This window comes from Peromyscus californicus, unplaced genomic scaffold (genome assembly GCF_007827085.1).
Source record: "Peromyscus californicus insignis strain IS unplaced genomic scaffold, ASM782708v3 Scaffold_16__1_contigs__length_79575227, whole genome shotgun sequence".
NCBI lineage: Eukaryota > Metazoa > Chordata > Mammalia > Rodentia > Cricetidae > Peromyscus > Peromyscus californicus.
The window spans coordinates 22714920-22741498 of record NW_026294458.1 but is presented as its reverse complement, the minus strand read 5'-3'; the positions used below and the strand labels follow the sequence as shown (position 1 = coordinate 22741498).

The window sequence follows — 26579 nt, the reverse complement described above, 5'->3', positions numbered from 1 at the left end:
TTAGAAAGGATCTGTTGTGATAACTTCATTGTTACACAGTAGACAGAAACTACCAAATGATACAGTTAACTCGGTGTTGAAGGACTTGGAGGTGTGGGAGAACAAGCAGGCCAGAAAACCAAGTATAAGAGGCGAAGTGTCATCCGGACCCCAAGAGAGCAGTAAGAGGACACAAACAGGAAGTGACCGCCGCCGAGGACAACAAAAGCAAAAGGGAAATTGACAGCACCGCCTACTAGGAGCCGGAGCCGTTGCTGCGTCACCACACCTCTCTCCAGGGAGGGTTTGCTTATCACACAGACGTGAGAAGCTAGACAGTAGAACACACACACAGATTCCCTCTTTACCGCTTGCTTGGTTCATTTCTACAGAGGTTTCTCTAAGGAAAAGAAGTTAGGGAAGGAAAAGCTTCTTTCTTTCCAGCATCAATGTAATGGAGTTGCAGAAGGGTGGAAATCTTCAAATTAAACTTATTCTTTTCACTTAAATCTAAGTTAATTCATCACTTCCTGATTTTGGAAAGGTTAGTCTCCTAGGATAAGAACTGGGACAGCAGTTTAGATATGTTAACAATAAAAATTACTTGAGCACCCTGAAGCTTTCCCAGTTCAGAACACGTTCCACCGGCCTTGCTCACACTTACCAGCATTAAGGTGATGATACACCTCATGGCCACGTGCCACCAGTAGCCTGAAGATGTACAGTACTAGGACTGTGGATTGTACTTTCAACTGTTATTGAAATCTGTCCTTTGCCCACATTCAGGTTTCTTTGCAGCCTGGCCCAATCTCTTTCAGTTCCTGGGCTTGAAGGCCTGTGCTAATCTGTATCAGACATCAAGGCAGATAATTGAAGGGAGAACTCTGAGGGGCAGAGGGGAAGGGAAGGTTACCTCAATCTGTCCCATTTAATGAGGGGAAACTGGTAGATGAAATTTGTGAAATATTTAAATTATAGAAGGGGGAAGGTGAAGAGGTCCATATCTGAAGATGGCCCAGGCCTGAGAGACAGGTATGACAGTGGGCTCAGAACTGACAGAATGAAAGCAGTGGGGGTTAGGCATTTTGAACCATGCAAAGAAATAACTGATAAAGGTACACAATTAGAGCCAGGGACAGTTTTCATTTATGTACAGGAGAAGCAAGGAAACAACACGGTAAAGAATTAGGAAGAAAAAGGAAGAATTATAGGCAAGGAAAATTATTAGTCCAGATCTGGACTTATTAGAAAATACGAAAGCAGCAAATTCTAGCTACACGGCTGTGGCAGTGAAGATGAGAAGACAAACCTTAAGTCTTACAAGTAGTTTAAAATACATTATATGTACACATGACTATATATGTACACACACACAGATCCCCGAATATATCTGGATTAGGGCAAAGGGTAAAGCTTGAGAGAAAAATCCAGAGTATAATGCACTCTAGAGTGTCTAGGCAGCTGAACTGTGGACCCATCTAAGGAGGAGTTGGTGATGGTGGTGGAAATGAGTTAATGCCCTGTATTCTTTTTAGTATGATGACAAGCATACATGTAAATAAAAACCAAACAACATTTAAAGCCGAGAACGAGAATGACACACAGAGCATATAATCATGACCAGTATCATGAAGAGACATGTTACATGGTTACCCTCTAACCTACTCACATGTGCTGTGGAGCATTGCTGTAGAACCCATGTTCCAACTTCTGCCACTTGCCCAGGTGAGCAGCTGATTTATGTAGCAAATCACAGTACTTGGATGGCAGCAGCTGTGTGGTGAGCATGACAAAAGCATTGATCCACACCATAATGAGGTGCTCACATGACCAGCGCATGTCGTAATACTGGGTACTCTGGAAGAGATCATAAGAGAAACGATCCATGCGCTGGCAGTGACCGGAGGCAGGGAAGGGTGTGTGTGGACATACGCCCTGCAGACAAATGCCACTCTGAGTCAACATGCACTGGTTGTCCTGCTGTCCGTGCAGAAACTTCGGGAGCAAGGTCCTCCAAAATCAACCTGACTTTCTGGCTGTGCGAGTTAGGGCTGGGAGGGAGAGTAATTATGTTCTATGTGCTTCCTTCTGGAAGAACTGAGTGCTTCTGAAGGGCCAGTCCAGCTGCAGACGTGCTTCTGAATAGGCGAGAGGAAGACACTAGAACTTCCCCAAAGCTTTTGGCCCCATGTCATATCCAGACCATTTATCTTTTCTACTGAAATAAATTGAGTTTAGATAGAGGTTAGGTTAAATTCAAGATGACCCTGTTAATATCAATCAGAGCAGGCTAAATTTCATTGAAATCTTGGTTCTCTTAAGCTGTTATGTAATGAATCTATTGTAAGTTCAATCTTTATTTTTCCCAGAAACTTAAAAAAACGTAATTTTTAAAAAAAAAGGGGGAGAGGGAAGGAAGGAAGAAAGAAAGGGGGAGCTACCACGGGGTGCATCACATATATGAAAATACCTATCCGCCAACCAGGAGCGGTATTAGTGCACTCCAGATGCAGCCGAACTCCACCATCCAGGCTGCCAAAGGGGAGACAGAGAAAAGGGGAATTAAACAAGAAATACCCAGTTTATGTATTTGACACACAAATCCAGGGAGTATGGAGAGCAGGACACCTGCTTACCTTCACAAAACACAGCGGGAGAAATGCAACGTAGTAGGCACTGAAGAGGGAGTTGAAGAGAACTTCCTTGATTCTGTGGTTGAAATCTGCTTTCAAACATTCTACCTCATTGCGAATAAGATCGGGAGAGAGGGGGCAGCTGTGGGTGGGGATGGGCGTGGTATTATTAAACTGTTCTTTTAGAGACTCCAGCAATAAGGAGAGAAAATCTTTGGATTTGGCCAAACTGCCCACATTCGAAGCACCTTCCTCTACTGCCTGGTGCTGAACCACATAGTCTGTGAGAAGAAGATGGGCTCTACTATCTTGGTGGAAACAGCAGAGAGGAACATAAACACCAAACCTGTAACACAAAGTGAATATGAAAATGAGACGACTCTGACCCATCATGTAACTGTGTCATGCTCTACCTGAGAGAATGTAACCTCGAGGGGTTTGAGGTTTTGTTTTTTTTACAAAAGCATGTGTATGCACTGCAGAATAGGATAGTACATAAAAGGCCCAATGACAACATACAAATGCCTAGAAACAATCATTTTTATTGATTGTTTTTCAGAATGCAAATTTTCTACACAGTCACTACCAGGGGTCGGGGTCTGAGCTGTGTGTTGCCAGGTTCCTGGACTCTTATTCAAAGAACTGAAATAAAAGCTCACACAGAGCCGGGCGGTGGTGGCGCACGCCTTTAATCCCAGCACTCGGGAGGCAGAGCCAGGTGGATCTCTGTGAGTTCGAGGCCAGCCTGGGCTACCAAGCGAGTCCCAGGAAAGGCGCAAAGCTACACAGAGAAACCCTGTCTCGAAAAAAAACGAAGAGAAAAAAAAAAAAAAAAAAAAAAAAAAGCTCACACAGATACCCAAGACTCAGATTACTGTTCGGGACTTCTTTTCTGGGGTTCAGGAGGATGACATTAGTTACTCAGGACTGTAATGAGGATGGTTTTCTCTTTCGATTGATAGATTAGGATCATATAATCATTTTGCTACTGTGCATGTCCCTTCCCATAATACATCTGACTTTAATTATGTACTCTAAATTATGCATTTGCATAATATGGCAAAGAGAAGATTTCCCCCTCAAATTCACTTCAGGACAGTTTGACTTAACTGATCATCCACCCCAAACCAGTTGAGGCCTGAAACAGTTTTTGCATTCTTTGTTGGGAATATATTTGAAAAGAAACTGTCTAAATCTGGTAGTTGTTAGGGGAGAAGAAACCTATTCCACACACTGCTCAGAGAGAGATGGATATAAAGCTGATTGCAAGTGGGGGTCAAGGTTGCTAGATGCATTATTCAGAGAGGGCTGTGTATACAGTCATACAGGTAAAGGAGCTGGACTGTCAAGTACCTTATCGGAGCAGGAACAGTCCATAACAAAACCAAGTAGAGTCTCACGATACTCAATTATTCCATACAACTGCCTGACTCATTTCCTTGTTATTTTCTCCACAGACTTTACTGCTCCTTGTGTATTTAATAGATTTATTATTTGGGGATGGTATTACTTTCTTGGATTACTTTCCCTCATTACCAATTTAAACTCTACAAAGCAATTTAAGTCTGATTAATTCACTGATGTATTTATTCTTGGTGCCTAAAATAGTTGATGAAATGGAAGTCTCTCAGAAAATATTTGATAAATTAACCAAAAAGTTACAAGTAGAGTAAATTTCTACACACAATACTTGGTTAAAGAATTGAATTTTTTAAGAATTTTGATAACTTCTCTTTCGATCCTAGGGATAAAACTCAGGGTTTAATGCTAATGCTTTATGTTTAATGTTTAATGCACACGCTAAGCACAAATCTACCGTGGGCTGTGTACACCTCCCAATCATCTATGTGAATAACTTAGATTTATTCAACTATTGACTCCTTAAGGATTTTAAATAACCCCAAGTCTTCCTTAGTGAACTGCCATAATATGAATAGATATTGTAAATAAAATGGTCATTTCACTGACATCAATTCAGATATTAAAAAAAACATCAGTAGAAAAGTATGTCATTTATTTCATTTTAATAACAAAACTAACAAATGATACTTGTTCATAATTTTCTATGGAGGGAAAAAGGACAAGCTATTGACTAATTGAGAGTGGTCTGTGGTAGCTCCAGGGTCCACTGTGAACATGCCCTTGAGAGGGTGGGATGGGACGGGGTCAAGAGGCACAAGTATCAAGGAGAAAATCACTTATGCACTTGGAACCAGCAAACAGGTATACTGCCAAAAGTCTGAGGCCAACCTCGGCTACACAGCACATTCCAGGCCACACAGTAAGACTCTGTCTCAAACAAAAACTAATTAAAATCTCAGCTGGGTGGCGGCTCATGCCTTTAACCACAGCACTAGGGAGGCAGAGCCAGGTGGATCTCTGAGTTCAAGGCCATCCTGGTCTACAGAACAAGATCCAGGACAGGCACCAAAGCTACACAGAGAAACCCTGACTAGAAAAAACAAAAAAACAAAACAAAACAAAATCTCTGTATACAAAACTACGATACTACAAGTTTCATTAAATTCAGTATTGCTGAAACACACCAGGCAGTGATGGCGCACACCTTTAATCCTAGTACTTGGGCGGCAGAGGCAGAAGGATCACTGAGTTTGAGGCCTGCCTGGGCTACAGAGTGAGTTCCAGGACAGTCAGAGCTACACAAAGAAACCCTGTCACAAAAACTAAACCAAAAAAAAAAAAATTGTTGAAACACAAGCTGAACATCTAGAAGTGATAGTTAAGAGGCTAAGTGTATAACAGAGTGTGATGGGTACCCCAATTCTCTAGCCATCCTTGAATACCACACTTCCCATGTGACTGTGCGGCTTCATCGGTAGGTAAGGTGATCAACCCCTATCACATGCTAAGCTCACAACATTGGGCCAATTATGACGTCAGCCAACACAGTACAATCAGAAAGCTGAAATGAGCTGTACACAGACTCTTTCTCTTGATACGCTGCCAAACTCATGTACTCATGCCCAGGCTAGCCTGTTAGAGAATGAGACACAGGGAACAAAGGTTAGCACTCTGGTGGTCAGTTAATCCCAAGTTTGTGGATGAACCCAGGCAGATAGATCAGGAGAGTCCCGATTCCCAGCTAACTTCCACATACATGCAATAAATATAGATCACGGTAGGATAGCATGTGCTGAAGTCCTGTGATTTAGGGTAAGATGAGAAGAAGCAGAGGAGAACATCGGACCAGAGAGGACTCTGTAAATTAAAGGATTAATTAAAACATTTTTAAGGGTGTATGTGTATTTGCCTGCATGCATGTATGTGAACCACCTGAGTATCTGGTACCTTGGAGTCAGCAAAGGGTGTCAGATTGCCTATAGATAGTTATGAACCACCAGTAGGTTCTGGAAACTGAAACAGGGTCCTCTGGAAGAGTAGCCAGCGCTCTTAATCACTGAGCCATCTCTCCAGCCCCTCAAGGAAGGATTTTAAAGAAGGGAGCAACAACACAAACACTTCAAATTCTGGTCTCAAACTATGTAGCCAGGATGACCCTGAACTGATCCTCCTGCCTCCACCTTTCCAGTGCTGGGAACGGCCAGATTCAAGACATGGTTAAGAGCCACGGCTTGTCAGACTTGGACTAGTTTACTAAGAATTCACTGAAAACTGAAGGGAAGAAGTGAAGGTGGGTTTTAAAAAAAAATTCCGAATAAATGGAAAAGATGTGGTTGTTCCCATACTCAGTATTTTAAGTTTCTCATATCTTTTTAATTGATGCTTATATAAAAGGTAGATTATACAAATTTCAAAACATAAAAAAGGTAAGTATATTTAAACCTAAGATTTGTTTAAATTATATGTTAATTACTATTGTGTGGGATGTGGAGAATAAATAAGATTGGGGGGAGGGAGTAAAGCAATGTCTCATCATGTAGCCCTAGGTGGTCTTGAACTCAGAGATTCACCAGCCTTTGCCTTCCAAGTACTGAGATTAAAGCCATGAGCTACCATGCTTTGCAGTAAACTTCTCTATAAACTTAAATTAAGAAGTCTGATAGCCATCTTGATGATTGTATTCCTCTTAAACTAGAGACCTTTACTAGGCGATCAGCACTAACTGAAATATTCTCCACTGGGAGGATAGACACATATCTTGGTTTCCCCAGAATGCTCTTGGCTTATACTTGCTTCCCTAACTACACTAGTTTAGAAAACAAACTGTATAGTGAGCATATCTACTGGCTTCCCAATTTTCTAAACTCCTACTTTATGTATGAAGAATCTCATTTTCCTCTCCATTATATCACTTACATAACTCAAATAACGTCAAAAGATCTGCTAATAAAATGTAAAACTGAAATACTCACGGATAGCCAAGGAAGAGGAGATTGAGGACTGAATGGCTTCGGAAGAGATTAACCAGGGTCCAGCAAAGCACCCATCCACACAGAGTAAGTAGCACCAAGCGGGCCAGTATCAGAGCCGTGTAGTGAATCATAGATGCCGCACCTGCCTTAGTGGCCTGCAAGTGTGGAAGCACCGAAAGAAATATTTTATACATTTATACACTGTCTCCTCAACAGCAGTGTGCCTCAGAGTAAGAGCCTGGAATTAGTGAAAACTAAACTGTGCCTCAGAAAAGCAAAACCTTTGCCCCATCCACACCTACCTTCCTAAAGTTGAAAATTCAGACTTTTCTAGGCACTGCTCTTGCCTTCTTTTACTGCATCCCCCTCATGCAGACCTCCTGTAAGCTTGTACAACTATACTTGTTTACAGCTGGCCCAGAATCAGTCATCAGAACGCCACCAGGCCGCTTACTGAATGCATCAATACCCAACAATTTTCTTGTCCAGAAATGCACAACAAGATGTCAAACCGAGGAATCTGTGTGTCAACAATCTAAGTGATTTCACGTACAAACAAGAGGGAAAGGTGCTGGGCCTGGTGGGAAGGCCTAGAGTCCCAGCTATGCAGGAGGCTGTGGCAGGACGGTCACAAGTTTAAAACCTGCCTGAGCTACAGAACAAGTTCAAGGCCAGTCCGGCTAACTTAGATGGGGATTTAGGTTAAACCCCCAGTGCCATAAAAAAGCAGGAACAAAAGATGGAGAGGTGTTGGCTATTCTCTCTTGATTTCCTGCCAGACAACAAGGCCTCAATATTTCTCTTTTAAATCTTTCCTTCTTAACTTTTTGCTGGATTAGTATTTAATAAACTACTAAAGTTCCATAATCACATCTAGAGTACCATAAATTTCCTTTTAAACTTCTGCACACATGGAAACAATGAATTATCACATTTAATTCTTTTTAATCATAGTTGCACAAATATGCCTCTTTAATCCCAAATATTTAAAACTAACTACATATAGCAAGAAAACATCTTTGTCAAAAGTTGAAGCTTTAAATGTCGTATTTTCTTGTTTTGTTTTTCTAAAATGATGCAGCAAAGACATCAGGAATAAGCTGCAGGGAAATCAGCAGGCCCCCATTCACCTCTACATATCACTCCTTCTGTTTGGTCTGGTTGTTTTTGTTGTTGTTGTTGTTTTCTTTTCTTTTAGAGATAGGGCCTCTTACTTTATAGCCCAGGCTGATCTCAAACTCATAACCTTTCTGGGATTAAAGGCACATACCAGCTCAAAACAGTAGTCGTGGGACCCAGAAGAGGAGTAAAAGTGATCTGCAGTCACCAATGCACATTGAGAGGATAGCGTTTTGAGTCTCTCCTTTATATCCATGCCTTAGTTTACACATCAGTCTTAACACAGATAATGTATAGGTACTATGTTACATACTACACTAATGCTCAGTGAAACATTTCAGTTGACTGAATACATTGTAGTGGTTGAATTAAATTAAGGGGAGTTGTATGCTACATATATCACATGCCTTTATCCCAGCTACTTGGGAAGTAGAGGCAGAACTGCTTGGGGCCTGGAGACTAAGGTCAGTCTGAACAACATAGCAAGATCTCATCTCTAAAGAAGAAGTGATTAAATGGGCATTAAAAGCTCCTCTTGTCTAATGACATAGCTGTCGGAATGTCATAGTTCCTAGTGTGTGTGGTGATGCTAATTCAAACATACCTACTATACTTCCAATTGTATAAAAGGACCACATAGTTACATACAATAATGCTATTGGAGCTAGATTATATATCACACTTTATCATTATCTTAATGTCACTCATTATAAGCCTACTGCAGAACAGTACACAGCACAACTCAGGCAGCATCACCTCTTAACTACATCAAGAAGTCACGTGGGGTGACTGACAGCCATCATTCAAGTTTGTGTAAATACACTACGCAATGTTCACACAATGAGAAAAACTTGCAATGTATTTCTCAGATCTTGTCATTGTAATACATGGCAGCATTGGCACGTATGCTTACACACACATACTGTAGATGCACACAGTACATGCAATTAGAAATGTGAAATAGCATTAAATGAATACCATACCTCTGCTTAAGCCTCAAACTGTGGGAAAGGCTCAAGATATTTTAAGTTGTAGCAGAAAAAATGGTTCCACTTCACACCTGAATACACACCCCACAGCAGTGGACCTCACGTGTCAAACCCGGGGGAAGTTATGTAAGCTTCGGGAGCTACTCCACCACCTCCAGTCTCAACTTAAAAATAGAAATGTAGAAGAAGGCAAGCTGGTAGCATGGCACCTACTTATATTCCTAACACTGAGGAGTTGAGGCAGGAAGAGCATGAGTTTGAGGCAGCCCGGGCTACACAGCAAGACGGTTTCAAATACTAAAATAAAGTAAAAGACTGCTTCTGTGTAGTGGCACCAAAATGGATTTGTATTGCTCAGTGATTTTGCCTTATTTCAGAACCCCAACTCCTAACCACCGTGATGTAAGTTACAAAGTCTATATCTAGTCCAGAACCAAGGCAATCAAGACAAAACAGCTCTATGAAGCTACCCAGTCAAGAAACTTCAACAATTATCTTCTAAAGGATGATGAGTGCTACAGGAAAAACCTAAGCTACCAGAACACATGACAAGACTCTTAACGGAAGAATTTAGAGCCCGGCAGAGAAGACCTGTCTGGGCTCAGAGTGAGTTCAATGCCAGCCTGAGCAATTTAGTGAGACCTTGTCTCACAACAGTGAGTAAAACAGGCTATGGCTATAGTGCAGAGGGAGCTCCAGGTCTCTTGCCTAGGTGTGAAGAAGCCCTGTGTTCAGTCCTCAGGGTCCCTGCCCTACGCCATTCTAAAGTGATATTTATATTTAAGCTGAGACCTGAGAAAAAGGAAGCTGTGGCCAGGGAAAGGGTAGAAAATTATTCATAACACTGAATTAAGTGACAAATATATGTTCTCAGAACACATGAAAAATACATAAACACACACACACACACACACACACACCAAACTTTTATGTGCATATAATGATTAGAAGAAATTTGGTTCTTTATAATGGGACTGTAGTCTTTAATTTTGTGCTTTGTTTTTTAGTTTTGTCCAATGAAATACCCTATTTTCCTGCTTAGAGAAATGTTTAAAGAGAGTTGGTTCACAATGGTGACAGTTGAATTTATGTTTGGGCCTGGAGGTGAATAAATAGAGTCTACCTAGGTAGAGAGGTAGTCCCTTCTGAGCAGTATGCAGCTTTCTGAATTAATTACCTCCAGCCTGTCCTTAAAAATGACTGGTCTTTCTCAGGTAGGGATCCTTTCTGTGGCATAAGAAAACAAAAGAAGGCAAACATATTTTAATGGAAGGCAAAAAAAGATGTTGTATGATGAGCTTTATCCATCTAATTTAGATATTTTAGGAGAGAACTATGATACAGCTCTAATCTTTTAATTTTTGAACAGGTAGTAGCCACAGCACTCAGGTACAAAAGATAAATACAATGTTGGTGGCAAAGTCTTGGTATTGTCCCCAGTCACCAACAGATGCCTGGCATTAGTCTATATCCTCCCAGAGACAAGTTTTTCACATCAGCCAACAGACTTTGTTCCTTCTACTTGTCTTGTTTTCAACACTGCCTTAAAGCCAGGGATGATGATACAAGCTTGTAAACTCAGCACTCAGGAGACTGAGACAGGCAGACAGTCAGAAGTCCAAGGCAAACTCGGGTTCCATAGTTAAGTACCAGGCTAGCCAGGGTTGCATACTAAGAACTTCTGTCAAACAAACCCTTTAAACATTCTCTTTAAAAGCCCCATACTACTGCACTGTACTTGAACTTCAACAAGTAAGCACCCTACTACCCTTCAAGAGCCACATACTGTTCCATTATATGAAAGTATTGGAATTACACTCCCTTTGTGTACAGTAAAGTACAGATTTTAGTCTTGGATTAAAAAAATCTGTTTAAATTCAGCATCCTGTTTCCAGTAGGAATGGTAAGCAGCTTTGAAAACAGTTAATGCACACTCCTAACATGGTGCAGAAGCTACTTGATTATTACATCATCAATAAAAGCAGTAAGTGCTTTAAGTTTTAGTAGCTGCAGCAGCAGGTAGAAATCCCAGTCACTGAGGCTTCACACAAGACAGGACATAACCAGCTGATATGCATAGGATCTCATGCAGCCTAGACTGACCTCAAACTCACTGTGTACCCAAGGATAGCCTTCTTTCTGATCTTACTTGCCTCTGCCTCTTGAGTACTGGCATCACAGGTATGCACTACTATACCCAACTAACAACTACCATTTCTAAGTAACTGAAGAATTAAAACAAAAAAATTGTTTAGCTAAAAACAAAAGAACAAAGGAATTGCTCTAAATAAAGTTATTTCTGGGAACATCCAAACTAAGCATCCAGTAAGAAAAAAATAAAGGGGGGGGGGCACATCTAGGCCAGGCCTGTAATCTTAGCTACTTGGGAGACTGAAGCAGGAGGACAGAAAGTTCAAGGTTTGCCTGGTCGGTCAACAGAGTGAGTCTAGGTAATTTAATAAGACTCTATCCCAAAATAATAAGTAAAAGAGGGCTTAGGAATACAGCTCAGTGTACAGCATCTGCCTGGTATGTATGAAGTCATGGTTCCATACCCAGCACTAAAAGAAAAAAAAAATCAAAAAGCATTTATTTTTATTTTGTTTCTTTGAGTATGTAACCAAGGCTGGCCCTGAACTCATTCCAAAGCAAGGCTAGTCTTAAACTGCTGATCATACCGTCTTCCCCTCCCAAGTGTTGGTATGTGGTACCACAGCAAGCTCAGCTACTTGGATCACCTGAAACAAACTTGGTGAAAGGTTTCCCACTGTGGAAATAAAGCAATCTTACTACCACAGCTTTGCAGTTACATTCAACTACTGTGTTCACAAAAGTCCAGTTCTTCAACCCAGGTGGTGGTGGCACACGCCTTTAATCCCAGCACTCAGGAGGCAGAGCCAAGCAGATCTCTGTGAGTTCGAGGCCAGCCTGGTCTACAGAGTGAGTTCCAGGAAAGGTGCAAAGCTACACAGAGAAACCCTGTCTCGAAAAACCAAAAAAAAAAAAAAAAAAAAAAAAAGCTAGTCCGGTTCTTCAGTAGAACACACACATACAGACTTTTATGTCTGCTCCGGAGGAAAACACTGGGGCTGGAGTGATGGCTTGGTGGTGAAGAGCTGGCAGCTCTTCCAAATGACCAGAGTTTGGTACCCCCAGCACCCACATCAGGTGGCTCACAACCACCTTTAAGTCCAGCTCTAAGAGATCTGACCCCCTCTTCTGGCCTCTGTGGGCACCAGCACACATGTGGCATACACTCACACCAACACATACACATAAATTTAAAAAAAAAAAAATCTTTTAAAAAGAGAAAAAGTTGAGTCTCAATTACCTGTGATTATAGCAAATATTCATTTAAAATTTCATGCTGAAATATAATTTTCCAAGATTAAAACTCATGAACCACTTTGGCTAAGTTATCATTTTTGTTTTGGCCATCATTTTCGTGTTAAATATAATAAAACTTATGAAAGCACATTTTCCTCCCTCACCAAGTTTACACATATATGAGAAATGATATCAATGACCAACTCTACCAAGAACATGAAGCTTTTAAAGGATCATTATGGTGCAGTTCTTTCCTCCTCTGTCCACTGAAGCTTGGGTTCTAATTTTCAGATTAATCATACCCAAAATTTAATAGTCTTTTCAAAACTGTAAGTTCTAATAAGCACAAATTGTTTCTTGTTAGGAAATTTCACAAGTGGTATACAAACTGTTTCAAGTGAATGTTATCTGCAACTGAGTATTTCAGATTCAATTATGTATGTGCAAGTAACTCATTACCCAAATCACATCCTGTTTTTAACTAGAACTTTAAAATTAAAGATTGCATTTTTTTTTAAATCTACAAGCTAAAATAAGCTCAGATCCTACAATCCTACAAACTAGATTTCTAATGCTCTTGAAATACTTCACATTTGGACTTTAAACACTGTAGGAAACTTTTTTTCTTAAGTATAGGAACAACTCATACAGAAGCAATTAACTTATAATTGTATTCAAATTATATGTGGTCATTTCACATTTTGAATCTGATCCCATTCTAGCAAGTAAGTTCAGCCACAGGTGACAGAAGATAGTGAATGAGCCAATATACCTCTGAAATGAGGGCCCACACAAGCCTCCTCGCAAGCATCACTGTGATGAATGCTGCCAGGTGATAATCAATGAGATGAAAATTCTATAAGAGAAACAAAGAGTGCGTCAGAAAGAGGCACCGTGTAGATCCAGCTCTCTGCTACACGGTGGCAGCAGAGCCCGCCCTCTCAAGGTCTTCTGAGCCCACTACAGACCATGGGAATTCAGATCCCCCAAAGACTGCCTACCTGCTACTTCTCTTTTCATGACAAACTGCTATAGCTTTCCAAACATTAAATAGCTACCTAAGATGCATTCCCATCTGCTTTTGAAACTATTTTATTGAAAAGAAAAGAGCTGGGCATGGTGATGACACATGCCTGGTCTAGATAACAAGACACTATCTCAAAAAGAAAAGAAAAAGAAAAAAAAGGCAACGTGGAGTTAACAAGTAATAACCTGCAGAATGATGAGAACAATGAATCTAAATGCCACATTTACAGTGTGTCCAATTACATAGAGCAGCTAGGATTCACGAGTTTTTAGGAGTTACTACTGTTCACCTCTTTACCACATTAATCTGAGTATCTACTGCTAAGCCCTCCATTTGGTGCATCTGCTCTGTTCACTTAGTGTTTCTAACTTGATTTAGCAATGTGCTTTGGAGCTGATCTCTTCTATGAAACAGTCTCACCCAGATGCTACAGCTTCTTCTAAGTCTGTACATAGTACTGTGACAGGAAGAAGGAAAGCTTTGGGAACAGTATCCTAGGAACCAAATGGGATATATTTTAACTCTTATGATCAAAAGATCCCCAAGTTTCTACATTGGCTTCCAAAAGTAAAATTTGAATTTCTCAATTAATTCACTTAAAATGTATTTAACACTCAAATGATGGCAGGGACCCTTCCTGACACAACGGACACTGTGCTGAGGAAGACAGTGAAGGCTCCTACTCTCCTGAATCTTACTCTCAGTCACGGCACAAGGAAACGGAACGGGAGAGTTCAGTAGCTATCCCTCTGCCTTCATGACTCCTAGCTATGGTTCCTTCCCCAGATTCCTTTGCAAAAACTACTTCTGGCCAAGGATAGAAAAGGTATATAGTGTCTACATTCAATAAGTTCATAATCCACGTAGAGAGAAAAAAACTATAAAAAAAATAAATAAATAAAAAATTCTGGCTGGGCAGTGGTGGTGCACACCTTTAATCCCAGCACTCGGGAGGCAGAGCCAGGCGGATCTCTGAGGCCAGCCTGGTCTACAGAACGAGATCCAGGACAGGCGCCAAAACAACACAGAGAAACCCTGTCTTGAAAAAACAAACAAACAAACAAACAAATTCTGACACCAACTCATTACAATTCTTAAATTAAAATATGAACAGTCTCATCATATTAAGTGTAAATGGTCAATATGGAAAAGTTTTAACAGTTAATTCTAAGAACAACCAAATTATACAAATATTTAAAACTTTAAAAATATATTCCCATCCCATACTATGCTGAAGATTTAAACTTACATTTCATTCTCATATCTATCCATCGCAGAAAGTTCTCAAATATTTTGTAGTCCTCAATACACACAAATGAACAGGACAGTGGCTTTTTGCTTGGATAACATGTATGTCAAGTCCTCTGACTAGAATCACAGACATTTTATATATAACCTTTACAGAAGACTCTCTCTGCTTCATGATTATCACTGCCCTTCTAAATAATGGAAGGGGGGGGGCTACAATTTGCCTTTTTAAAAGGTTTTTATAATTTTTAATTATGTGTATGTATGTCTGTGTGTGGATATGTGCATGCAAGTGTAGGTGCTCATGGAGGACAGAAGACCTAGAGTTACAGGTAGCTGTGAGTCATGTGTAGGAACAGAACTTGTGTCCTCTGGAAGAGAGGAAACACTCTTAACTGTTAATCCATCTCTCTAGCCCATAATATGCTTTTATGTACTCAATACACAGAGCTAGTTTTTGTGACAAAATACACTTTTATTCAGATTAACAACATAAGCACTTAATGCACATTTTAGCCTCCTTTACAGTTAGGAGCATACATAAAAAATGATGGAGGCATGGCCTGGAAGACATGGTCCTTTAAGAACTGGGCCATAGCTCAGTTGATAAGATTGCTTGCCTGGCATGCATGAAACCCTGGTTTCTAACTCCAGCACCTCGTAAACTGGGCACCTACAATCCCAGCTTTCAGAAGATAGATAGACAGGAGGAGGATGGTTATTTTAGTACACAGTGAGTTGAGGCCAGCCTGGAACACATGAGGCATTGCCTCAAAAAACAATCTCTTTTCTATTTTCCTATGCACACCTCCATTTCTGGGTCACAAAGCTCAACTACATCTACCTTGAAGGTCACACATTAAAAGATGGTAGTTTCCACCCAAGTAGGTCCCTTAATTAACAGTCTGAGGAAGACCTGCCTCAGACTGTCATGTGTTAAAATCATTACATAATTATTCGAATTATAAAGGTAAAATTGGTGCTAGAGATAGAGTTTAGTGATGAAGCATGTGCGTAAGGCCCTGGGTTTGATTCTCATTACCACCGAAAAGAAAAACTTGATGGAATTTAATCATAGTGACATCTGGCAATGCATTTAAGATGATATAGAGAAAGCCAAACATCAAACACTTTCTAATACATTATTAAACATTTCCTGCATCTTAATTTCTACTTTTATTTCCTCTGGCAATATTAATATTTTAACAGTTTTAGGAAGTTTTATTTCTAAAAATAATCTGAGGTGGTAGCACTACTGAGGTAGTAGAATTAATAGTTCAAGACCAGGCTAGGCTCTGTGAGACACTGTCTCCAGCTGCTCTGTTGCCTGCTGACAATGAACTTGAAGGCATCTGAAGACTTACCAGTGAAGTGCAAGATGCAGGATGATTGTATGGATACCACCACACGGTCTTATAGATATTGATGTACTGAATGAACAGAACAATCAGCAGGTAGATGAAGAAAAGAAACTCAAAGAACAGGCTCCCATCAACTGGTAAGTCAGGAATTTGGCAGTGACGAACAGGACCTGGGGTGATTAAGGCTGTGATAGGTGGGACTGGAAGGCCAATAGCACTACCATTCCTGAAAAAGAAATCAGAGTTAACTCAAATGGTGACAGCCTTCAGTGTCTCCTCCACCTACCTCTAACTGCTGGCTTTCCCTTCACCTTACATCAGTGATCTAAAACGGAGCCAAGCTTTCCACTGTCTCCTGGGTGTGGAAGACTAAATTTTATCCACAGAGCCCACCTTGCCTTTAGTCTCGTTACCCAGTTGCCTACTGAACATCTGTGCCACTCATCCCACAGTCCTGACACTAGTCCACAGCTTATTCTGCTGGCCACCCAAACACCAAAATCTAAGCTAGGACTTCTCATCTGCTTCTCCATATTCAACCACTCTCTAAAGGACTGGATTCTGCTTTATAAAATTTTCTTTAGCCTCTCTTTCCCCTCTCAACGAACTATCTTGGTTCAACCATTTACCAACTTTCACCTACATTACTGCAGCAAACCCGAGTCTACCTTCATCAAGCCCTCTAAGCTGTCTTCAAGGATCATTTTAACGGAAATTCTAAAATTGCTTTCTTACCTGAACCTTTAAAATAGTTCTCCATTGCCAATGAAATAACAGCCAAACTTTTTTAGTAAGTCATATGCGGTCCTGTCCTTAACAAAGCGACCTTATCCCAAGTCCCTTCTCTACCTGTGCCACATCTGATGCCCATGCTCTGTGCCATCTGGAACACAGGCATGACTACTTCTGTGCACTTTGTTCCCTTTAAATGTTATTACCCCTCCCCCATAATCACCCTCCTTAAAATCTTCTAGATATTCTTATTCATTCTTCAAGACTTTTAAGGGACTTGGGGTGGCAGGGCTACCTCGGCGGTAGAGTATTAGTTTAGCACATACAATTATCTGAGTTAGAGCTGTAGAATCACAAACAAAGCAAAGAAAAGCCAGCTAGCCGGGAGGATGGCTCAGTGGGTAGAGGTGCCAGCTGCTGATACTGACACCCTAATTTTGAACATTGGGACCCATACAGTAAGAAAAAACAAACTCCTGCAAGTTGTCCTTTGACCCTTACACACGCTATGGCACCATGTATGCTCTCCCTACAGGCACAAGAGGAAAGCGTGGGGGTTGCTTGGAGGATGTTTCAAACATATCCTCTGTGAAGTTTACTCTACCTCAAAACCGATACATCTCTCTTCATCAAATTTAAATTACACCTTTATACTTACATTTTTCTCAGTTTCATCACATAATTTTTGCATATAAATTTATGTCTTAACTACAAAATTATAATCCTGAGGATCGAAAATACTTTCTTTAATTCACGGTTGAAATATATATTTAAGAAGACAGCAGGCCAGTACAGTCAGGAAAGAGAAAGCTCTCTTAAAACACAAAAGTTAGAACTGTTAGTTCCTATCTTCTTGTTCACTCATGCCTGCTTACAGGTCAAGAGAGCTCAGCTACCCCAAGGGAGAAAACAGGGAACAGTTACTGAGATCTAATGGTTGACTCTTATTTATACAACAAGGAAAAACAGGCTTGGTTTTAATACCAAGAGAAAGAACAATATTAGTGTTACCACTCTAAAATTTCCAAATATAGAACTCTAGCTGGTAGGTGGCATTTACAGCACTTTAAGGGACTCATGGGAACATGAGCTTTGCGCACTCTGAAAAATGAAAACACTACGACTTAAATTCAAAGGATTAGCACCACAGCTACTACCTCACTTCAGTTCGCCATAAACGTTGAAATTAGAAATGCTGATGAAACGGTACAAAGCTAGGAGCCTCTAATCCAAACAAATGAAAAATTCTTGTTCCCCTTCAGTCAAAATAAAGGGAGAAAGCATATGCTTTCCCATATGCTATTTCAAAGTTTAAAAGGTCATAAAAATTTCTCTAAGAAAAATGGATTGAGATACTTGTTCCACTAAACAAGTCAATGAAATGCTTGTCTCAAAACAGACATTTACAAAGTATTGACACAGAAGATACACACTTGTGTTATTCTCGGCAGTTTTAGCTTTTAAACTTTAAGCCAAAAGACAAGAGAGAAGGTCAGACAAAGCAGTACAGGGCATCAGAAGGAAAAAGGAAACCAGTCCTACAGAATCTGTCAGAACAAGTCATCTTCTAATCTATAAAGTTGAAAGCTTAAGGGGAGATAAATCAAAAATTCTTATAAACCAAAACTATTTAAATAATTATACAATGCACAAATATATCAAAATACTATATTACACTTCACATATATGATTATACACTAATCAAAAATAAAAATTCTAAAAAGTTTAAAAACAAATACACTTGGTCAATACACATCAGAAAATTAATTACAGAAGTAATATTTAGGAAAAATAAAAATACTATTCCCGGTCTGAGGGTAACAGCTCAGTGGTGGGGTACCTGTCCAACATGTGGAAGGCCCTGGGTTCCATCCCCAGCACAGTGGGAGGAAACCCTTTAATATAATATACATACAGATATAAGAACTCCAACTTTTTTGCTATTTTGGTTGCTGTTGTTTTTAACTCCTGATCCTCCTGCTTCCACCTCTGGAATACCGGAAATTACAGGCCTGTCTGGCACCACCCTAGTTGAACAGTTTGCTGGAGAGCTAACCCAGGGTCTCCAGCAGGCTAGGCCTGCACTCTACCTACTGCGTGCGCTATATTCCCTAGCCAGATTTAAGAATTCTAGTCAGAGTGCACTTAATTCCAGTAGCAGCTATTTGTTAAAATATATGAAAGGTACTGTCTACCAAGAAAGCTCTTTAGAAACTCAAAAACCTAGGTTTTCCTTTCTTTTATTTTTAAGGGTCTCACTATGTGGCCCCTTGCTGGCCTAGAAATCCCTGTGTAGACCAGGTTAGCTTTGAACTCACAGAGTTCTACTTGCTTCTGCCTCCTAAGTGCCAGTACTACAGGCAATGCCCAAGGTTTTCTTTGGAGACATCACAATAGCATTCTCTCTCCTAACCCCAGGCTTCCCAAGGGAATGCTGGCGTTCAGCTAATTTGGCTGGATTTAGAATCACTGAGGAGACGCACCTATGGGCCTGCGTAAGGGCTTTCCAGAAAGACTAAGGGAAAGCTCATTGTGAATGTGGGTGCCACCACCCCATGGCCTGAGATGAAATGGAGAAGAGGAAGCATGAGTAGTAGCAAAGCTCTCATGTCTCCCCAGAAGTGGCGTCCTAGCTGCATGCCCCACCCCCATAACTTCTGCCACTGAGGAGATCCCACTGAGGGGATCACACCTCCTAAACTGTGGACCACAAGAAACCCTTCCTTCCACAAGCTGTCTTTGCTAGACTTCGACACTACAATAAGAAAAGTACAATAGGAAAAGACTTGCTCAGGAGGGCTGCATCTAGTAATGTGATTGGTAAACATCTCTCTCTAATGATTAAAAATAAAACAACTTCCCCTAAATAGTAAGAATGGTTCACTGTGCCTAAACAGTATGCTCAATGTTTATACTGAACTCTTACTTTATTATATCCTTGCAGGCAAGAGATTGGTCCTTATGGAGCCAGCAAGCAGCAGAATTCAGGTAAATAAATGAATAAATCAAGAAAGATTCAAAGGGAAACCAGATTTGGTGGCACACTTATAATCCTGGCACTTGGGAGGCAGAGGCGGCAGAATCTCTGCAAGGGTTAACTTCTTTTTTCAAACTAATCTCAAGGTAAACATATCACAAAATATTAATCAGAGTCACAACAATTTTTAAATAAACTAAATACCTCTTTCATTTTAATCTACTGAAAAACACATTCTTCCATGTCCTCAGCTAAAATTGCAAAAATTACATATATTAAAAGAGGAAGAAAGCTAGAGAATAGTAAATCAAAGCAAACATGACTAAAACCTTGAAAGCCATTAAGAGCTACAAGAAAGAACAGGAAAATACATAGAAACTAGCATTGCTAGACTCAGTTAAAACTATCAACACTGTCAGGCTTGGTGGCACATCCTTTAACCCCTGTACTTAGGACGCAGAGGCAGGCAGACCTCTGTAAGTTTGAGGCCAGCATGGCTTACAGTTTGTTCCAGGCCAGCCAACGCTTCATAGTAAGACTCTGCCTCAAAACACACATACATAAATGAATAAATGAATAAATAATCAGCTTAAAAAAAAAAACAGGGTTTCTCTGTGAAGTCCTGGCTGTCTTGGAACTCACTCTGTAGACTAGGCTAGCCTCAAACTCAGAGATCCTCCTGCCTCTGCCTTCCTAGTGCTGGGATTAAAGGAGATGCCACCACTGCCTGGCAAGTATCAGTATTTTCAAATGTTCCTCTTTCCTCCCACTATACTGTTTACAGAATCCAAGCATAAGCAGAACTATCTAGAAATGAAGCTTCAGTTCCAGGCACTTTTGTCTGTTTGAAATAATGTCTGAATATGTAGCCAAGGCTGGCCTTGTGCTCTAGGTCTTTCTCCCATGTGCTGGGAACACTGGTCTGCACCACCAAAGCTGGGTTTCACCTCTTTTTAAACAGCAGACTGCCTCCTTTCCTCATCTGATATTTTCAACACTCCAGTAATTAAAACATTAAAAGTTAGTCTAGGGGACTGGAGAGATGGCTCAGCAGTTAAGAGCACAGGCTGCTCTTCCAGAGAATCCAGGTTCAATCCTCAGCACCCACATAGCAGAACTCATGACTGTCTGTAACTCCAGCTCCAGGGGATCTGGCACCCTCACACAAACTTACATGCAGGCAAAACACCAATGCCTTTTTCTATAAAAATATTTATAAAAATAAATAATTTTTTAAAAAAAGTTAGTCTAGCTAAGAGGACTAGTAAACCTGGCCTGACTTCAAGGATTTCCTGATCATATTTTCCTTCTAAGCTACCTAGAGCAGATCAGGAAGAAGCAAGGGGGGCAGCTCTGAGAATACAAAGCCAAACAGGAAGAGTAAACAGGGCTGACTCAGCTGTTGGGAGTGGCTAGATGGGTATCCTGGCTACCCTCACAGCTCCAAAGCTGTGCACTCAGTCAAAGAGAATGACCTTCCATGAATGGAAGGTCGGGAGTTAGGTCAGGAGTATAGGAGTAGCTGTGTTCCTCTACTACAACCTCCAGACAAACTCTCAAATATATCAGGAGAGCCTGAAAGACAGGAGTGGTACTGACTGGTGACTCTGGAAACCAAAATCAAGACAAGGAAAAACTCTTTTCAGGGAGGAAACAAAATATTCAGGAAACAATTATCTTGACCAAATGCATGACTAGGCAAAAGTATCTCTGCAGTGTGAGTGCTACAAGAACAAGCCTCCAAAGACACGAGTGGCCCTCGATAAGATCAGCAAAAAGAACTCATCCTGGGCTGGGTATGTAACTCAGCAGTAAAGCACGTGCTTAGTATGCTTTTACTTGTGTGTGTGCATGCATTTTAATAATGGGGTTACTCCACACAGGGCGATGATGCTCCCGCTAAGAGCCATTCACTATCTAAAAATATCCCAGCGCCAAGCATGGGAAACCTCCCTTTGATTGTTGGTCAGAGGACTACAAGAGTTTCCCCAAACAAATGAACTACTGCTGAAAGGGTAAGACTTTCTTGTTGATGACAGCACACACTAAAGACACAGAACTTAGAGAAATCGAGCTGAAACAGACCTGGAAGCTCCTCCCTGAGGACTAGCTCTCATAATAAGAGAAGGTGCTGTACAAGCTACCAAGGGAGAGAAGCCATCTCCCCCAACTCCCAGCTGTAAAGCATACAAACCAGAACCATGACTGAACCACTAAGATACCCACCACGGGTACAATAGTGGCCCTTTTACTTTGGGGTAGCCAATAACTGCCTAAATGAACTTAAAGCCCACTCCGTGAGAGGGAATTCATTCCTGGTACTATAGACATAGTCAACATCAATGGCCACAGAGGTCACAGACCTGAGAAGAGAACCTACTACTGTCATGTCCCCAAACCAGTATTTTCTAACCATAGCCTAAATACTTATCTTTACACCCACAGATAAGTGAGCTCTCATCCCTCAACAAAGAAGCTCCTTTTTGCAGCAGATGGAGACTATTACAGAGATCCACAATTGGTCAAATGCAGTTATAGACTAGGAGACGCCCCACTCCAACTGCTCCATCTGCGACACAACCCCTATACCTAGGGCTCAGGGAAGACTATCAGAAGAGCAAGCAGAGAGAGTCTACAGAATACCTGTTGGCAGACAGTGTCCCCTAGGCATGACAGGAAAAAAATACACCTATGAAATCTCAAGAGTCATGGCTGCCAGAACAAGAGCAGCACAATGTGAGCAGCAGCTGGCACGGCCACAAGGACAGAAGAGATTCCACAGTCCCAACCACAGAAGAAGAGCCTCAGGCGATCGATGACGGCTGAGAAAGGGGGATTAGTTGTCTCCAGGGATGAACTCCTGTCTAGGATGACAGGTCAGCTCTGGACATGCAAGTATGAACAACACTGAATGAACTTAGTAGGCTGTATATACATAGACTGGGGAGGACACAGGAGAAATCAGAGGTGGGAGGGATGAAGATACAGTGCTCACACACAAAGTTCTAAAAAAAAAAAATTTAAAAACTGGACATAGTGGTATATACTGTAATCCCAGCATCCCAGCATTGAGGAGAAGGATAGATCCCTGGAACTCAACAGCAAGCCAAACTGGTAACTTTTTTGGCCACTAAAAGCCCTTTTCTCAAAATTAAAGGTGATGAGTACCTAAGGAATAACACCTGAGCTTGCGCGCGCACAGACACACATACCCCAAACTCAAATTCTAGAATCCTATATATCATGGCACAATTCTTATCATTTTTATGCTATAGTTGACAGTTACTATTAATATCAAACAACTTTTTGCCTGAATAACTTTTAATAATAAAATGTAGGGGGCCAAAGGAGGGGACAAGGGCTTCTGAGTCCCCAACCCTAACTAAGGAGCTATGAACAATTGATGGCTTCTTCCCTCAAGGGCGTGGCACCTGGTACGTCAACCACACTTCAGCAGATGGCCCCCCAATCAGAAGTATATGAACAGCACCAAGTGGACTCACTGGGTTTGTTTGTTTTTGTTTTTGTTTTTGTTTTTTTAAGGGGTTTGGGGCTTGAGAGATGGCTCCATAGTTAAGGGCACTGGCTGCTCTTCCAGAGGACTCAGATTTGGTCCCTAGAATATATATGGTGGCTCAGAAGCATCTGAACTCCATCCACTTCTAGGGGATCCAACAACCTCTTTTGGTATCCATAGGCACCAGGCATGCAAGTGGTACACAGACATACATGTAGGCAAAACATTCATACACATAAAAAATTTAAAAATATTATTAAGTGAGAAATAAAAGAAAAAATACTCTTCTACTTTGTGGTCCCTGTGTAATACCATTCTACCTGCAAAGTACTCTGAAATACTAAGCTTTCAGTCTTCAAAGGCAGAACTTCTACTTCAGTGACGAGAACAAAAGTTTGATAAGCAAATATTTGAATAGAACTACTTTTATATTAGTCTTACTGATAATAGATCAGAAATTATGCAACTATTATGCACATACTTATTTTTTTCTTTACCTGTTTCTCAAGCCTGTTCCATTGCTACAGCCGCCACCAACCAAAGTCTGTATAGAAGGTAAAGCTGTCCGGCTTAGCTGCTGCCGACTAGGACCCCTCCTTCTACTGGGCATGTCCAGGAACCAGTCAGTTTCCAGTACCACCCGCAGTTGCAACCCAGTCTAATGGTCGTCAACTTATTTCAACTCTGAATAACACAAAAGAAAAAAATTAAGTATCAGCTATTTAAAGAAGTCAGTGTAACAAGCAAACATTAAAGCGAAGTGAGCAGATCTTGTAAAAAAAAAAAAAAACAGGTTGAATTTTCAAACAAATGATCCCATTTGTGCAGACTGCTTGGACCTTGGGGTAAGGTCAGAGGCTCAAAATCTGATCTAAGCTTGTTCAGCATTAGGCAACTCACAATTTGTGTCTTTTGTTGCTGACTTCTTGTTATATAAAACACACTACAGTCAGGTGGAAGTATACATGAAACACCACAACTTATTTGCAACCTGATATTGCACATTAAAGTCACTTGAAATACAGGAAGCTTATCACTGTCCAAAATAACAGGTTGTTATCCAGGGATCTGGCTGAGATAAGATATGTCACATATTATCTGACCTTGACCACGTCATTTAACCCCGTTTCTTCAGTTCATTCAAATGGTTGCCTGTTTCAGAAAAGCTACTGTAAAACCACTTCAAAAAATTAATGAAACTGCAAGATTAAAAGGCGACAAAGATCTTCACTGGGAGGAAAAAAAAAAGATTGTTTTCCTCAATTTAGGCAAATATGGTTCTTCCAATATATACCAAATATTTCCTAAATACAGCTAAAAATACTCCGGAAACTACACGTTGAAAAAAAAAAAAAAAAGCCCGTTTTCGAAAAGTTACTACTACAGAGCGATCGGATATTCCCTACTCCAGATCCTCTGTCTCCAGACTAACAACAAACGCCAAGTGGGACAAAGAATCCAAACTTGTTAGAGGCAAGGACAAATGATCCTTGCTCAATTAAAGAGAAAGTAAGGTGAGGGGCAAAAGCTGAGACACAAGAGCGTGGGGTGGGTTAAGGTGGATGGCGAGGAACCACACACTTAAATAGACTAGCCTCCAGAAGGAATCCCCAAGTGGTCCCAGCCCGGCGGCCGAAAGGGCCGAAGCACGCCGGGGACAGCGGGACGACAAAGCAGGTAAGTAAAACTCACGCATGGAACAGGCGGGCCACGGAGCGGGATCCCTGGGAGGAGGCGGTGGCTTCACAGACCCGACCCCAGGCACCCGAACTCTCTTCCTTCTCTGAAGCGCTCCAAAACAGCTGCCGGGACGCAGGCAGGACCCCGCTGGAGAGTCGAAAGAGCGTGTCGGGTCTCTAGGTTACCAGACCCAGGCCGGGAGTCCGTGCCAGAGCCAGAGCTAAAGCCAGAAGCAGAGCCCGTCCCCATCACCACTCATCCTCAGCCTCCATCGCCCAGGAGCTGAGGAGACGTGGCAGCGCACAGTGATGACGTCAGCCTCGCGTCGAGCTGGCCCCCGGAAACAGACTTGCAGCCAGCCGAGCCGGCTTGCCAGCCTCCCGGTGCACCTGCGCAGTGGGATTCTCCCGCCGGCCAGGGGGGGATGGTGGGGGGGGCGGGGATGTCTGGGCTTTCCCGCCCACGCGTGGCTCGCGGTTTTGTTTGGCTGGTTTTTTCTTTGTTTTTTGTTTTTTGTTTTTTGTTTAAACTCCCTGGCTTCAATCAGCTAGTGTCTAGAGGAGTACCCTCACATCAGGAGGGAGAATCGGAGACGCCACTTAAAGGTCACGTCACTCTTAAGCAGACGACTGCTGAAGAGGCTTTAGACTCCAGCCATCCCCTTGCACGAACTGTATATTAAATAATGAACTAGGTAGAATCTAGAAATAAAAACCGAGTTCTAGAAAAGTTCCTTCTAGTAAAAAAGAGGATGCAGCAACAAGGCGCAGTAATGCTGTTAATAACAATAAATGCAAGATTAAAAGTATATCCAAGGTCCTGGTAGGACGTGCAAGATATAGTAGCTGATGAACTCTGGGATGGTGTTACTGTCAATATTGAAAAAGGTTTTCGGAAAGTTTGGCATTTTAGCTGAGACTCCAAAGATGACTAAGCTGTTTTCCTGTGGACAGAAAGTGATAGATAAAAAGATGAGGAGGACTAATGGTAGAGTTTTACCATACTGAGTTCAAGCCCCAACCTTCACCTCACCAAAAAAAAAAGGTGGGCAGCCCAACGATGAGTCCAGAACTGTCTATAGTTTGGAATTAAAACAGTATCAAAATGAAGCCTGGTGTGTTTGGTGGAAGTCAGAAGATCATGAGTTGAAGGTTGTCCTCAAACTACATGGCAAGCCAGTGCTACATAAAAAAATAAAAATTTTAAAAAATGCACATTTTAAAAGTTAAATTAAAACAACCTACAAAACTGCCCATCAATAATTCAGCCAATGAACTAAGCAGATATTTCTCATGAGAAAAAAAAATACAAGGCCTTTAATGCTAGCACTCAAGAGGCAGAGACAGGCAGATTGCTCAGTTTGAGGCCACACTGGTCTATGTAGTGAATTCCAAGCCAGCTGGGACTACATGTTGTGGGTATTCACCAGAGAAGACCACTTGGACGTGGATTTAAGCCAATAGAAAGTCTTTATTAGCCGGCTGGCGAGTACACTGGGTGTTCGGGATCCCAGTGTAGCCCTGAGCCTTTCTCAGGGTGAGCTTTTAAGTACAAAAACCATGTTCTGGATTGACACAGTTCAGCTAGCAAGAACAGTTAGCCAGAAGTAGAGCTACAGAAGCCAAAAAGCAAGGTTAGTACATTCAGAAACTTACC

General features: G+C 41.3%; 1 protein-coding gene across 1 annotated transcript in view; it reads right to left on the bottom strand.

Moving 5' to 3' along the window:
- Window positions 1-25236, bottom strand: part of Tmem39a (transmembrane protein 39A) — a 28583-nt gene extending 3347 nt beyond the window's left edge. Inside the window, exons 1-7 of the mRNA XM_052740685.1 lie at window positions 24936-25236; window positions 23741-23927; window positions 16021-16243; window positions 13154-13237; window positions 6947-7101; window positions 2616-2958; window positions 1649-1836 (exon numbers count right to left, since the gene is read on the bottom strand). Coding sequence (XP_052596645.1) covers window positions 1649-1836; window positions 2616-2958; window positions 6947-7101; window positions 13154-13237; window positions 16021-16243; window positions 23741-23853 — 1106 coding nt within the window. The 5' untranslated portion in view covers window positions 23854-23927; window positions 24936-25236. The remainder of the gene's footprint in view (window positions 1-1648; window positions 1837-2615; window positions 2959-6946; window positions 7102-13153; window positions 13238-16020; window positions 16244-23740; window positions 23928-24935) is intronic.
- Between the last annotated feature and the right edge of the window lie 1343 nt (window positions 25237-26579).